This window comes from Vanderwaltozyma polyspora, genomic scaffold, assembly GCF_000150035.1.
Source record: "Vanderwaltozyma polyspora DSM 70294 KpolScaffold460 genomic scaffold, whole genome shotgun sequence".
Taxonomy (NCBI): Eukaryota; Fungi; Ascomycota; class Saccharomycetes; order Saccharomycetales; family Saccharomycetaceae; genus Vanderwaltozyma; species Vanderwaltozyma polyspora.
Genome location: NW_001834609.1, coordinates 38,534 through 52,511, shown reverse-complemented (window position 1 = coordinate 52,511; position 13,978 = coordinate 38,534). Strand labels below are relative to the sequence as shown.

At 32.2% G+C, this 13,978-nt stretch overlaps 6 protein-coding genes and 1 non-coding gene across 7 annotated transcripts; 2 read left to right on the top strand and 5 right to left on the bottom strand.

The window, feature by feature from the left end:
* Positions 1-624, top strand: Kpol_460p25 (KilA-N domain-containing protein; the record flags this gene model as incomplete). Its single annotated transcript, XM_001643198.1, has 1 exon — positions 1-624. A coding segment is annotated over one exon (624 nt), but the record flags the coding sequence as incomplete, so codon positions are not given.
* A 1,182-nt stretch (positions 625-1,806) lies between these two features.
* Positions 1,807-2,892, top strand: SPC42 (Spc42p; the record flags this gene model as incomplete). The annotated part of the gene is made up of 1 exon (XM_001643197.1): positions 1,807-2,892. The coding sequence occupies one exon, from the start codon at positions 1,807-1,809 to the stop codon at positions 2,890-2,892; it is 1,086 nt and encodes a 361-aa protein (XP_001643247.1).
* A 171-nt stretch (positions 2,893-3,063) lies between these two features.
* Positions 3,064-4,551, bottom strand: BUD22 (Bud22p; the record flags this gene model as incomplete). Its single annotated transcript, XM_001643196.1, has 1 exon — positions 3,064-4,551. One exon carries the CDS (start codon positions 4,549-4,551, stop codon positions 3,064-3,066), a length of 1,488 nt encoding a protein of 495 aa, XP_001643246.1.
* A 499-nt stretch (positions 4,552-5,050) lies between these two features.
* Positions 5,051-8,872, bottom strand: CLU1 (translation initiation factor 3 subunit CLU1; the record flags this gene model as incomplete). Its single annotated transcript, XM_001643195.1, has 1 exon — positions 5,051-8,872. One exon carries the CDS (start codon positions 8,870-8,872, stop codon positions 5,051-5,053), a length of 3,822 nt encoding a protein of 1,273 aa, XP_001643245.1.
* Positions 8,873-9,384: 512 nt separating this feature from the next.
* Kpol_460trna1 lies at positions 9,385-9,456 on the bottom strand. Its single transcript has one exon. It is a non-coding gene; the product is annotated as a tRNA-Glu (tRNA).
* A 1,071-nt stretch (positions 9,457-10,527) lies between these two features.
* OPI1 (transcriptional regulator OPI1) lies at positions 10,528-12,099 on the bottom strand (the record flags this gene model as incomplete). The annotated part of the gene is made up of 1 exon (XM_001643194.1): positions 10,528-12,099. The coding sequence occupies one exon, from the start codon at positions 12,097-12,099 to the stop codon at positions 10,528-10,530; it is 1,572 nt and encodes a 523-aa protein (XP_001643244.1).
* Positions 12,100-13,189: 1,090 nt separating this feature from the next.
* Positions 13,190-13,960, bottom strand: NFU1 (Nfu1p; the record flags this gene model as incomplete). Its single annotated transcript, XM_001643193.1, has 1 exon — positions 13,190-13,960. The coding sequence occupies one exon, from the start codon at positions 13,958-13,960 to the stop codon at positions 13,190-13,192; it is 771 nt and encodes a 256-aa protein (XP_001643243.1).
* Between the last annotated feature and the right edge of the window lie 18 nt (positions 13,961-13,978).

Below are 13,978 nucleotides of genomic sequence, written 5' to 3'. Positions count from 1 at the left end.
CAGCAATTACAATATCTTTCAAGTGAAAATATGTACAGGAGCAACAGTATTACTGAACTTTCTCACCTAACCAGCAGTGGAAACACCACCACCAGCAGTAGCAGCAGCAACAATAACAACAACAACAACTCACGTTACTCAACAGACTTTTTCTTAAACAACCCATCTTTATTGTCATCAAACTTCCAATTCAATGAACATTATACACCATCACCTACTTATTATCAACGTCGCTGGAACGAACCTTTGGTGACAACTACTGTCTGGCAGGATGAAAATACTTTATGTTATCAAGTTGAAGTAAATGGTGTGTCGGTAGTAAGAAGAGCAGATAATGACATGATTAATGGTACTAAATTATTGAATGTTACTAAAATGACTCGTGGTAGAAGAGACGGTATACTAAAGGCTGAAAAGATAAGACATGTAGTGAAAGTGGGTTCAATGAATTTGAAAGGTGTCTGGATCCCATTCGAAAGAGCATTGTTAATGGCCAAAAAGGAAAAGATTATCGATAAATTATACCCTCTTTTCGTCAAGGATATTCAAAGTACTTTAAATCAACATCCAGTAACCTATTTTAACCCAAACGTTAACCAATATTACTTCACCAACCAAAATTAAAATTAAGAAAAAAAAAGGTTTCAACTATTATAAAATAAAAAATATATTCATTCAAGATAAAATCTTACTATCATCTATCGAAAGGGACTACTACACTTTTTTTTTTTTTAAATTCTGGTTTTTATTTATTTCAAATTACTTTTAATTGGACATTAAATGCATTTGGGATCCATTTAATGTGCTTTTATAATATCCTTGTTTTTGTTATATATGTTAAAATATAAAATATTAATAATCTAATTGATTATACAATTCGTCAATATTATAAAATTAATGATAATATCTAACTAAATATCTAGTTCTGCATGTACTCACAGACATACCGCGTCTCGAGGACACACTGAACACACTATTCACCGAACAAGCAACCGATTCCCTACATTGCATGGCCTCATAAGTGCATAAGTGCAATTTTACAAAGAAATTACCTTCTTTTTATTATACTGTCATCTATATAACTCATGTCATTTAATGACACCTTCTAAATATAAGTACGTGCATACATATGGAAATTCTATAATTTTACCACCAGTATTTTCGACGACTAACGAATCCAACATCATGTACAATAGCCACCAACCCTCCCAAACCCATAAAAATAACTTGTTTGAATGAATTAAAAGTATACAGTTATAGTTTATGATCATCTCATCGATTCTTGGTACATCTGATAGTTTACGCGTATCATCACCATATTTAACTATGTAATATTTTATTTTAATGAAGACGCGTGCTTTTTTTAAAATTTGATATTTCTTGATACTTATTGAATTAAACTTACAAAAACACTATCAGATTATTGAAATAAAGTGTCAATTGCAAGAGATATTGTACGTTCAGATTTGCATTTGGATAGGGATTACTATCAGGAGGACAACATATTTTTAGTGAGTGTACATTAGATTTTTATTATTAGCTCTGTTCTATCGGGATTTTATTTATTATAGAATTTCAAAACAAGTGTTATACTGATTGATTAACAGATACACAAAAAATATAAATATACAATAGATAGATATATTTATTTTGAAGGAATCACAACAATTGAGATCAACTGGGACTACTTCTTCTGAGCTAACGTTATTTAAGATATTACAAGTGCACCGATTTTCCTCCTTTTTCATTTTTTTTTTTGAAGAGATAACATATCTTTAGGTCATTATTAAATAATTCGATAGTATCATGAATATATCACCTACACCTAAAAGATACAGCTCTGCTAGGTCTAATAGAAATGAAAATAATATCCCTTCAATGTATTCAGATCCATTATATAATGATAATATGAATCAAGGTGGTGGCATTGGACATCTTGGTGGTCCAAGAAATATAGGCAACGTTCCTACTGAAAAGATAGTACCAGAGGAGTATCGTTTGAACTCACAGATGATCAACAGATTGATTAAGCAAAATAAAGAATTGAACAATAAACTAAATTCAAAACAAGATGAAATAAATAGACTGAATTCATTAGTGGGTTCTCTAAGGGCAAAGTTGATTAAGTATACGGAATTAAATAAAAAATTGAATTCTGATCTACAAAATTTTCAAAACAGCGAGATAATTAATAATAGTATTACAGAAGATGTAAATGATTATATACAGGTACCCAAAAAACGATCAGTTACTTTAGGCACGTCTCCTGATTCAATGTCGACTCCAACAATTTTAAAAAATTCACATCCTGTTGATGAAAAAATAAATAAATTAAATGATAAACTGGACAAATTAACAAACTTGGTACTGGAGGAGAAATCTTCTCAATCTACCACTTCTAATAAATCCACAACACCTCCTGTAACATCACAGCCTAATTTATTCTTCAGTAAAGGTCCTTCCGATGAAGATATTATGGTTAAAGAAAGTGTAGAATTGAAAAATCTGGAAGACCAAATAGATTCTCTAAAGAGAAAATTATTGATAAAAAGGGAAAACGAATTAAGAAAAATATCCCTAAATCAAGAACTACTGGAATTAATGGATAAATTAAACTTACAAAATCCATCTAATGCCCAACAAAATTTCAATAATTTTGATATTTCTCCTCCACTATCGAGATCTAATAATGAATCCCCAGAGTATTGTCTAGAGTGTCATAACAGACACACGAGTCATAGTCAAAGCCATAACAATCACAATATCTCAAATAAGCAACAAAATAGCCAATATCATCATCAGCACCAAAAAGAAAGTTATTTAAAGAAGCCAGATCTTCCAATATCTAATCCGTTGGATACTCCGACACCTTTAAATAAACGCCCAACTTAGTATATTCAAGCATCATAACAGTCTCTATACATTAGATATTTATATAGAGATACTTTCTGACTTTATCAATTGTAATATTTTTATATTTTATCAAAATGACCAAAATGTAAATATCGAATAATAAATGACTATAATACATATAATTGTTAATATATTTTCATGCAAAGTTCCTTAATCAAATGTAATCTTCTTACCAGTAAATTTAGCATTCTTTAATTTTTCTTCTGCAAGTTTCTTTGCTACCCATGAAGGATGGTCTTCATTAGGTTCTTTCTTTTCAACAGGCTTTGAAGCCTTTCTTTCACCAACTTCAATCAAATTAGTACCAGAGACAGCCAATTCTCTAGCTTTAGCTTCTCTTTTAGCAACTCTTGCTTCATAATCTATTTGTCTTTGTTTCCTTTCTTCTCTTTCCTTTTCCAACTCCCTTTGAACATGTTTAGCTTCCTTACCATATTTCTGTTCCCATATCTTTCTTCTAGCTCTTTGACCACGTCTATTCTTCTTTTTCTCTTTATTAGATTTTTGCTGTTTGGCTATATTGTCCTCTTCAAAATCAGATTCTTCTTCACCACTATAGTAACCACCCATTAATTCTGGTAATTGGACCTTTTGTTTTTTCTTTTGAGGTTGCTCATCATCACTAGAATCTTCGTCATCTTCTTCGTCTTCATAATTCTCATTGGATGACATTTCTTCATCAGTAACTTGATTATAATCAATATTTGGATCAGCTACAAAATCCTCATTCGAGCTTTCATTTTCAGAATCCACAATAACACCTTCGTACTGTTTCATAATATTTGAAATGTCATCATCATTCAATTCAACATCTTGATTTGACATTTCATCTTCAGATTCTGATGATTCTATCGTAGAATCATCATCAGTTTTCTTCTTATTAATGCCATTACTTGAATCCAAGTTCCCATCACCATCCGAATCTGTCTGTTTTGTATTATTTAATTTCTTCTTATCCTTATTGATTGCTAAAAATACATCCATACCATTTTCAAATTGTTGGAATAATTCTTTGCATTTCTTGTTATTTAATAATGAACTGACGATTTGATCTGAGTGTTTTGTACCCATAACAACTTCACTCCAAATTCTACCTGGATTATACTTATGTCCCTTATCATTGATAATTTTATAGTATTCATGATCTATAAACCATTTATTTTGAGGTAGAGTTTGATGATGTTTAGTTGGGATTATCTTACTGGAAGCAAGTTTAATACATTTTGATTTTATTATAAAGTTAATAAATTCTTCAAATCCATAGGTTTTCTTAATTTCTTCAATAACCTCACTAGTATTGTGGTTCTTCTTCTTTGCATTCTTATTATTTTCTTCCTTCAATACTTTCTTTTCATATTCTAATATATGTTTTAATAGAAATGTTTGTAAATTTTTTTCCAGATGATATAATTTATTATTGAATATCTCTAAACGTAATTCCAATAGTCCTGATTCTACTTCTGGTAATGTGATTTCTGCTAGAACCTTCTCTACTTTCTTTGCGCTCTTTTTACCTTTAGCATTATATAATTTTGTAGTGCTATTCAAACGTGGTGTGAAGTTATCTAGAGTTCCTTTCAAATAGTAATATTGATATTCTAGATTGTCCAATTTAAACAGCAAATTATCCTTTGGCATCCTTAATGATCGATTGTCCTCATATGACTATTCTATAACGATACAAATACAGTATTGAATATAATACCTCTCGTTAATACCTTTTTAAAATCTTGAGATGAGATGAGCTTTAAAATTTTTCATGCTTAACTTAAATATTTGATAGCGACGTCAGAACAAACAAAGTAATAAAGTTAAAACCATAATAATCAAACTAAGACAATACAATACAGTGACATATGAAACAATGGGTAATGTATAATGTTGAATTTGATTAAACTTTGAGTATACATTGATTCATCTATATAAGTTTGTTTGTTAATAACTTGCTATACATTAAAATTTGGTTTATTTAATATAACTAGATAAAAAATACTATATGATATCTACAAGACAGATTATCGTTACAAAGTGTCTATGATGAAGTAAGAAATGTTTTAGTATGGTGAGAAAGAAACAATCATAGTATTAATAAAAAAAATAAAGTTATGCAATTTTTTGGATTAATTTAGATTATTGTTTATTTCTTACCTTTTTTCTTGCTAGACTTCTTTTTTGATTTCTCAGTTGAACCGCCTTCAATAAAATCTAATAATTCATCAACAGATTTTTCAGCTAATTCTGCCTTAGGAGCATCAGCCTTTTGGTTAACATTCTTCTTACGAGAACCAGAGTTTACTGAAGCTTGTTCGGCTGCCAATTTCTTCTTCTGTTGGGCATCTTTCATCAAGTTAGACAAACCGTTAACCCATTGTCTGGATTGTGCAGTAATTTGATGATTAGTACCCAACTCTCTAGTGAAAATTCTTGGTGTTTTAGAGATATGTTCCATGGCATTGTGGAAATCATTGATGGAGGCATACAAGTTACCGATACGAGATTCCAAAGTGGCATAGGCTAAAGTATCATTACCATCTAAGGATACAATCAAACTTCTGAATTGCTTACATAGCTCAACTGTCAACTTGGTGTTTTCAACACCTAATGACATCTGTTCAAGTTGATTGAATGCATTCAAAGCAGCTGGATGATGGATCTTTTCGGTGATCTTCAATGATTCTAAAGTTTCAACAATTCTTTTGAAAACCAAAGCCGAGTTGTATGGAGATTCATTTGCAAATTCTAGTAAAGCCAGGTTCGATAAAGATCTTAACATTTCAAATGAATCAATACCAGAAACTCTTTCGTAGATTGCACATGATTTACGGCAGAAAGCAACTGCTTCAGGAGTTAGACCTAATTTACTATAAACAGTAGATAAGGTCAAGTATTTTTCAGCGACATCTTTGTGCAATACACCATTGACTTCCTCCTTGATAGCAATAGCTTGGGCAAACAGAGTCAATGCAGCGTTTTGATCTTCATTCAATAACATTGAACCTTCTGCCCATTTTTGGTCACTTAAAACTGAAGAGTAGTCAATATCCTTGATACGAGGAATCATATTCAAATCTGAGACGGTAAATGTATTGGCTGGAGCGACTAATTTACCTCTAACCTTCTTATCTTGTGATAATTTGAACTCTTCAAATTGATCCTTGGTGAAGAAGTAATCTTTGTTCAAAAATTGTATACCTGATTTTCTTGCAATTGATCTAATCAAGATGAATGGAGCATCGCTGAATTGGTCGACAAAATCAGCAGCCAATTCATAGCGGAAACGTAATTCAGAGACTAGTTGAATCTCTTTAATTAATCCATCACGAGTCAATTTACTGAATTCATAAGTATCAACATCATAGAAGGAATCAACTGATTCTGGTTTTGGTACTTCATTATATTTTTGACCGAACAACAAGTTTAAGACAAATGCAATCATTGATGGGATAGCAACTACAGGTAAGTCTTTAGTGTACTTTCTCAAAATATGTTTCATGGTACGAGCAAAAATTTCAATTTCAGTGACTTTAATCAAAGGCAATAATTCATCAGTGTTAACAACAGCTGGTGCATCATCAGTTGGCTTTCTGATATCATCTTCATTCAATTTTAATTCTTCAGTCAATTCTTTTGGAACTTCTTTACCTTCTTGAACTAATTTGTTCACCTTTTCTTGTCTCTCAATAATCATTTTTTCAATCTTCTTTAAATAAGATGCTTCCCATTCTTCGTAGTCCTTATTTGAGATTTCAATTTCCTTTAATCTCTTTTCATGAACTTCTTCTTGCAATTGTAGTTTTTCTTTAGCTAAAATTGCTAATTTACCCAAGTAACGCACGTTAATACCGTTAATATGTAAGGTATCGACTAAATGTTCACCATCGTATGGAACACTTACATTACCGGTAGCGTAATCTTCAATAACACTTGGCAAGACAGTCTCAACCAAATATGAAGACATATCTTGGATGTTGACATCTTCGACACCTTCAACTTGGTAAGCATCTGGATTGTAAGTAAACTTGGCTTCATCGTAAGCTTTGTTAATCTCGATACCTTCAGCTTGAACTTTTGAATTCCACCATTTTTCTACTAATTCAGGACGTAATAATGTTTGTCTATGTGGGTAACGTTTTGATTCTTCAGCATTATCAAAATGTTCTTTAGCAAATTTAACATCCAATGGATATGTGTTTGCTAAATCAATGATATAGTTTCTTTTGTCAGAACCTAGGATACCTTTGGATTGATAGGAGAAAGAAATCTTTGAACCTTCAACATCATGAGATTTTAAGTGTAAGTACTTTGAGAATTCTTCACTGACTGACTTGTCAAATTGATCGTTGGCTAAGACTTTGCCTGATTCTTCATCTAAGCCGTAAACAACTGAAACTTCACTCTTCTTATCAACAATCATTTGTTCACCGGAATCAGCATCTGTAATGACATCGGCACCCATGTTTGATAATAAACCTGGAACAGGAGTTTGAGCCAATATTCTTTTACCACCAAAGTCAATGATGGTAGTTAACAAGTAATAGACATCTTTCATTTTCAAATTTTTCAAAATTTGGATAGTCTTCAAATCTTGATTTGAAGCAGCAAAAGCGGCATCATTACCACCTTTACCATCGTAAGAACCATTTGCATCCATGACGTAAGAGTAGAAGATGTTATCTCTCAAGAAGATTTGGTCATCAGATTCTGGGTTCAAAGGAAGCATTTCACCATAAAAGATTGACATGGCGCCTTTAACTGCTGCAGTAGTGAATTCATGTGATATTCTACTCAATAATCTTTCAGATTGAATACTTTCTTGTACAGTTGGAGTTGGTAATTCTCTAATAGCTTGGAATTCATCATTGAAATTTCTTTCAGATTCATATTGGGAAGAATCCAATTGCATTCTTGAATAATCAGCGTTATTAGCAGGTAAAGAAGAAACTAACCATGGTTTGTGTAAGAAGGTGGTCAAAGGTTTAACATATTCAATTGATTGGTAAGCGGCCAATTTCTTTTCCAAAGCTTCAACATGAGAATGGAATTTTTTCGAGTGTAAGGCAATTAAATCGTATAGATTATATTTAATGGAATCCTGTTGAGTGATACCTTCAACATCTTTCATAGAAGGATCGAATTTATTTGAAGAAGATTTATTAATATAGAAACCTGATGGTACAGCGGTTACATGGAAAGATTCACCTTCTAAAGTAACGATATGTAAGTATAAGATGTGACCCTTTGTCTTAAAGAAAGCTGGAACAGGATTAAAAGCTGATAAATTCAAAGAATTTAAACAAGGTGTGACAATATTTGAAATTGTTGAATAAGCAGATTTCAAATTTGAATTTGAATATTTGAAGGAATCTAAGATTGAATGAACTTCCTTTGAGAAATTATCCTTTTCTTCTTGAGAAACCTTCAAGACATTTTTCTTTGGTAAATTTTTATTATCATCTCTTGGAATCTCTTCAATTTCTTCTTGTTTTTCTTTAACATCCATGAATGGTATATTTGAGAATTTTGAACCAGTAGAGATGCTGAATTCAGAGATACCATCTTCAGTTTCTAAAGCAAAACCGATGAAATCTCTCAAAGTCAAAACATGTCTTACAATTTCTCTTGTATTATAAGGACATAGTTCGATGGATAAGTTTAAATGATTACTTTTCTCATCATTAATAATTTCATTAATTGATTGTTCAGGGTTCAAAATTTGATGAACAGTTTTCAATTTGAAATTAGTTAAATATTTAGTTGCTTGAGCATAACTCAAGACGTCTAATATAGTTTGGACTCTTGTTTCTCTTGGGAATTGGAAGGATAGCTCATTAGTTTCCTTTACATTGTGAGACTGTTGCTTCTTTTGGTGAGAACGATGGTGAACAATTGATTCAGGTAACTTTACAGTTACCTTAACAGCAGATAATTCTGCAGTTGAATTCTTTCCGGTTTCAGACATATCTGTGTGAGAGAATAAATGTATGAGAACCAATGGAAAAGATTAGACAAAAAGGTATCTTATCTTATCTACTCAATTGTATTGCTGCTGATTAGAGACAAAAGAGAGATACTGTTCCAAGAGTGTAACAATTGTTTTATATGGAAAAGTAATCAGCAAGACAAGATATACTTTTATTTAAAATAAGAATTGTATCCATGAGTGAATCTGTAAATTTTGAATCGAATCCAGTTCAGTTCGGTTCGGTTCAGTTCAATTCTCATTTGGCAATCGATATTCTTTGAATTTCTTCATTAATTAATTTTCTTTTCCATAGTGATGCTTTAAATCTGGATTTTTTGTTTGGTTGAGAAGACAATGCAGAAGTGATTAGGAGATAGTGAGTGATTGTGAGTGGGTATGTATCTGTGTATTTATATGTATGGACGTGCTGAATGATATCACGTGGTTGATAGTTGCTATTTAGTGGGAAGAAAAACTAAAAAATGAAAATGTATTAAAAAAAGAAAATACTCCGATACGGGGAGTCGAACCCCGGTCTCCACGGTGAAAGCGTGATGTGATAGCCGTTACACTATATCGGATAATAACTTGTTGAGAGTTTTGAAATGCGATGGAGGTGGAAGCAATGTGATAATAGGAGCTAATCATGTGTATTTCACGTGTAAAAAGGTTTAGTTATTGTGGAGTATAAAAGTACTACTATTCGATTTACAACAAATAATGACAGTAATAGTCAAATAGAGAATAAAAAAAGCATAACACCACACATTCAACCTCACCATAGCAACTATTTTATACATGTATGATTGCTATCTTGATTCATATATATACATTCTACTGGATTGTAGGATTACGTTGGCTCATTGTGGTCACTCTGTTACTAGATAACTGGATCATTCTTTTAGTTTTATACATAGTTACTTGTTATATTACTATATATATTCTTCTTTTATACTTCAAGATACCTTGAAGAGTTTTCGGTTCGGACAAACACTCGTGAGACATGATAATATGGCTTTATAAGAAAAAGTCACATGACCAATGTCAGCACATTCTATTACGATCAGTCATGAATTGAAGTCGCCAGTAAGACAAAAGTTTATAAGAAGATATAGTGATGTTAGCTACACATACTCTCATGGGAACTATCTGAGAAGGCTGGCTAGAAAAATATGGTTTATAGTGCATTGGCTATGGTAGGATTAAAAAAAACAACATGTTATACTAAAGGAGGCATAACCACCACTTTTATATAGTGTCCAAGATTAATTATTATTATGACGATACACTAAAAATGCAATGGCAGTTGTATGCATATTAAGTTATCACCAAGATTGCCATATATATTCCGAGCCTTCAACAGAATATTACAGCGTACTTCGTTTATTGTGAATATATTAACTTTTTTTCTACATTACTATTTAATCTATATGTATATCAATATGCGTGGCTTCAGTTTAATAGGACACATAACTATTTATTGCTCAATTGATTACTGGGAAAAACAAACATAAACAGTAATTTCAATTAATTCTCATGACATTTCATTGCTAAATCAATAATATTACAGGCGAGATCCAATTAATGTTTAGAAAACTTAGCGTAAAGTGAACATCAAAAAATTATCAATTAAGGGTGACGAAAGTGAGTTACTAGTTTCTGTTATTGTTCTGATCTCTTAACAACCTTTGTGCTGCAAAATATTCTTGCTTTCTCATCAATCTTTCTCTCAACTCTTCTTTCCACTCCTGTCTTTGTTTAATCCATTCCTCTGCCTTACCCAATGAAGAATCTAGGACATGCATTACATTTTTCATCATATCTAGTGATTCCTTTGCCAAGATTAATACTTTACAGTTTGCAGACAGGCAATAGTCTGAATCGCAACATGTACAATCAATAGCACCTAGAGTAGAATTATTAGCAGTAGCAGTCCAATTCTCAGGTAGTGTTAACAAAGAATTACGTACTTGACTCCGTGCAGGTTCTGGTAAAGAACCACCAGCAAATTTCGATATTACAGAAAATACCTTTTTCACAGTGGTGACAACTTCCATTTTGATAACTGCACTTTGTTCATTATTCGTTTCTACCGCATCGAAAAATTCATCATCTTCTTCATCTTCTTCTTCATCATCCGTTTGTGCACTTATCGTATCCTCATCATCTTTATTGTTATCTAGTCCTATAGATGTCTCTCTTTTTTGATTATCGAGCTCATCGTAGTCTTCTGGTAGTGTGATATTTTTTATGCTTAGTGGATTGTACTCTACCTGTTTAACATCCGAATCTAAAGGCAATCTCTTCTTCTTTCTTCTGTCGCAATTGGAATCTTTCTTTTTACGAGCTATCAATTCTTCATGTTGCACAGCGTTCTGTAGCGATGAAACTTTATCAGTCAATTGTTTATTTGCCAATTTCAATAGATGTAGGCAAGTGATAATTTTTTTCTTTGATTCAATTGACATTCCTAGTTTATATTGTTTTAAATTATCTCTACTTCTCGCCAAAGCCTCAGTAATTTTTTGACGTTTCGAGACTCTTCCTGCGCAAACATTAGTTGTTCTCTTATCGAAGTTATAGTTACTAGCCTCGATAGCACCCTTGTATTCAGTTTCTGATCCCACATCTGTCATAGTGGCGTCTATATCACTATTGGTACTTGTGCCACCTACGGAATTCAAAGAGGCCGCTCTTTTAGTCCCTGAACTGTTGGTATTACCTTCATAGTAATCCACGACACTGTTAATAATCGAATTATTATAAACCATGTCTAACAAAGTTGAAGGCTGAGAAGAACCACCTGCACTGTGAGTACCTGATTGATTCTCATTTCCATTCCCATTTTCGTTATCGTTTACATTCCCAGCTCTATCTGATCTTCCAATGCTATCAGTATTTGATATCACCTCCCCATTATAAGTAGAAGTAACTTTAGCACTCATTGGATTATCACTAGTGGTCACACTAACACCAATACTCCCAGGATTACTATCCACCAGGGATACAACAGCCCCACCAGAACCATTAATGCCAGCACCAACACTACCACCACTAGTTATAATACCATTGCCAGTAACGGTACCAGGACCACTTACGGCAGTAACAGCATTACTATTAGCCTTTAACAATCTATCAGTAGAGTTTCTTAAAACATCTAAAAGTTCTGCAGCTTTAACCTCTTCCTCAGAAAATCTGGCCTCTGCAACGTTAGGAAACATCATAAAACACAAGAAACCAATCTCTAGTTGAAAATAACCCTAATATTCAGTCCCAAGGCACTAACTTTCCCACCAGTTTAACTCTAATTTCAATCAACCTCTGTTGGTTACTTTCCTTCTTATATGTCGATTTTTAATTTTTTTTTTTATCTTGTATAATACAAACTAAAGAAATTTAGTTTGGAACACACCAGATATAATGTTATATGCCTATAAATATCAAACAAAAAGGCCTTAATGTATATAAATCACTGCAAATACAAATGCAAATATTACTAAATTAAACTAAATTAAATTAAATTAAATTAAAACGTAAACCAAGTTGGAATTCTAATACCCTTTTTCAAATAATCCATTACAAACCAATGGGGTTGTCAAACTGATAAAGTGATAAACTGCAATCGTTAAGATTAACAAGCTACCCAAAACAAACCTTTCCTCTTCAAACAAATCCAAAAAACTATATGGAAAAATCTAGTTAAAGTATTCCAATCAGGTTATACATCTCTTTTTATATATTAATTGATTGTATTGAATTGGTGGGTTGGTTGGTTGGTTGGTTCGTTATAGAGAAAAGAAGTATATCAACTTTCCATTTTGGCATGTGCAATTTTAAAGAAAAACTTTTTCAATCCTTTGAGATCACAACACATCACAACACATCACTTCACAATCATCACAATCATCACAATCACAATCACAATCACAATCATATCATATCATATCATATCATATCATATCATATCATATCATATCGAAAAGGATTATATTCATCAGGATGAGGTTGAGTTGAACTAGCTTCGATGATCTGGTTAGCACAAGTTCACTATCACCAACAAGATATAGTTTCAGGATAAGAAGATGCTGTTATGTGGGAATGTGAAGAGATAGAGTCGTTGGCATGAGGAAATGTAATTGATTAATAAGATTAGTTTGAATGATTTAAATTTAAATTTAAACTTAAACTTAAATGTATATGTATATGTATATTTTTATTTACACGAAACAAAAGGGATGAGAGGGGCAGAGGGAGGAGGAGGAAGGGAAATGGATATAGATTGAGATATAAAATGGTTTAAACTTGATTTTAGTTTTACACTTTTTTCGAATTATTTATTCTTTGTTCAAGTTTTTCGAACTCTTTAATCGCAATCTGTTCTTCAGGGTCTAGTATTTGAATCACTTCTTCTACTTCTTCAACGTAATGTTTTAACATTGATTCAATACCATATTTCAATGTATCCTCACTCGATGAACACGATTTACATGCACCTTGCAGTTTTAAATACACTTTACCAGTCTTTGGATCATATCCTCGATATTGTATATCACCACCGTCATCTTGGATAGCTGGTCGAATCCTTGTCTGAATCAACTCATCGATCATATCACTGACCTCTTGTTCGTCCTCATTTAATTCAAATTTTGGTAACTGTATATCGTACCCTGACTCACTCTCTTTACTAATTTCATGGAACTTCTGGGTCACTATGGATTCTCCAGATGACAACTGTTGTAATAAAATCTCTAATACATTAGGTTTGATCTGATTCCAATGTATCATCTCATCTTTGTTAACAGTAACAAAATCATCACCAATCATTAATGATTCAATCCCTGGACATTGAACAAAGAGTCTTTGCGCAAACTTCGATTGCTCAATTAGAGAATCATCTGTATTCTTGATCTCTAAACTATGGGTGCCTCTATCTTGGAACAATTCACCATCTGTTGAAATAAATTTCAATGCATTTTCATTAGGTGTGGATACAGTCTTGACATGTAAAGGTCTTTTGCTGTAGGTGGTCTTGATCAAATTAAAAAAATTATTCCTTGGAGATATAATTTTACCACTACGAAACATGATCTGTTATTTAAAAAT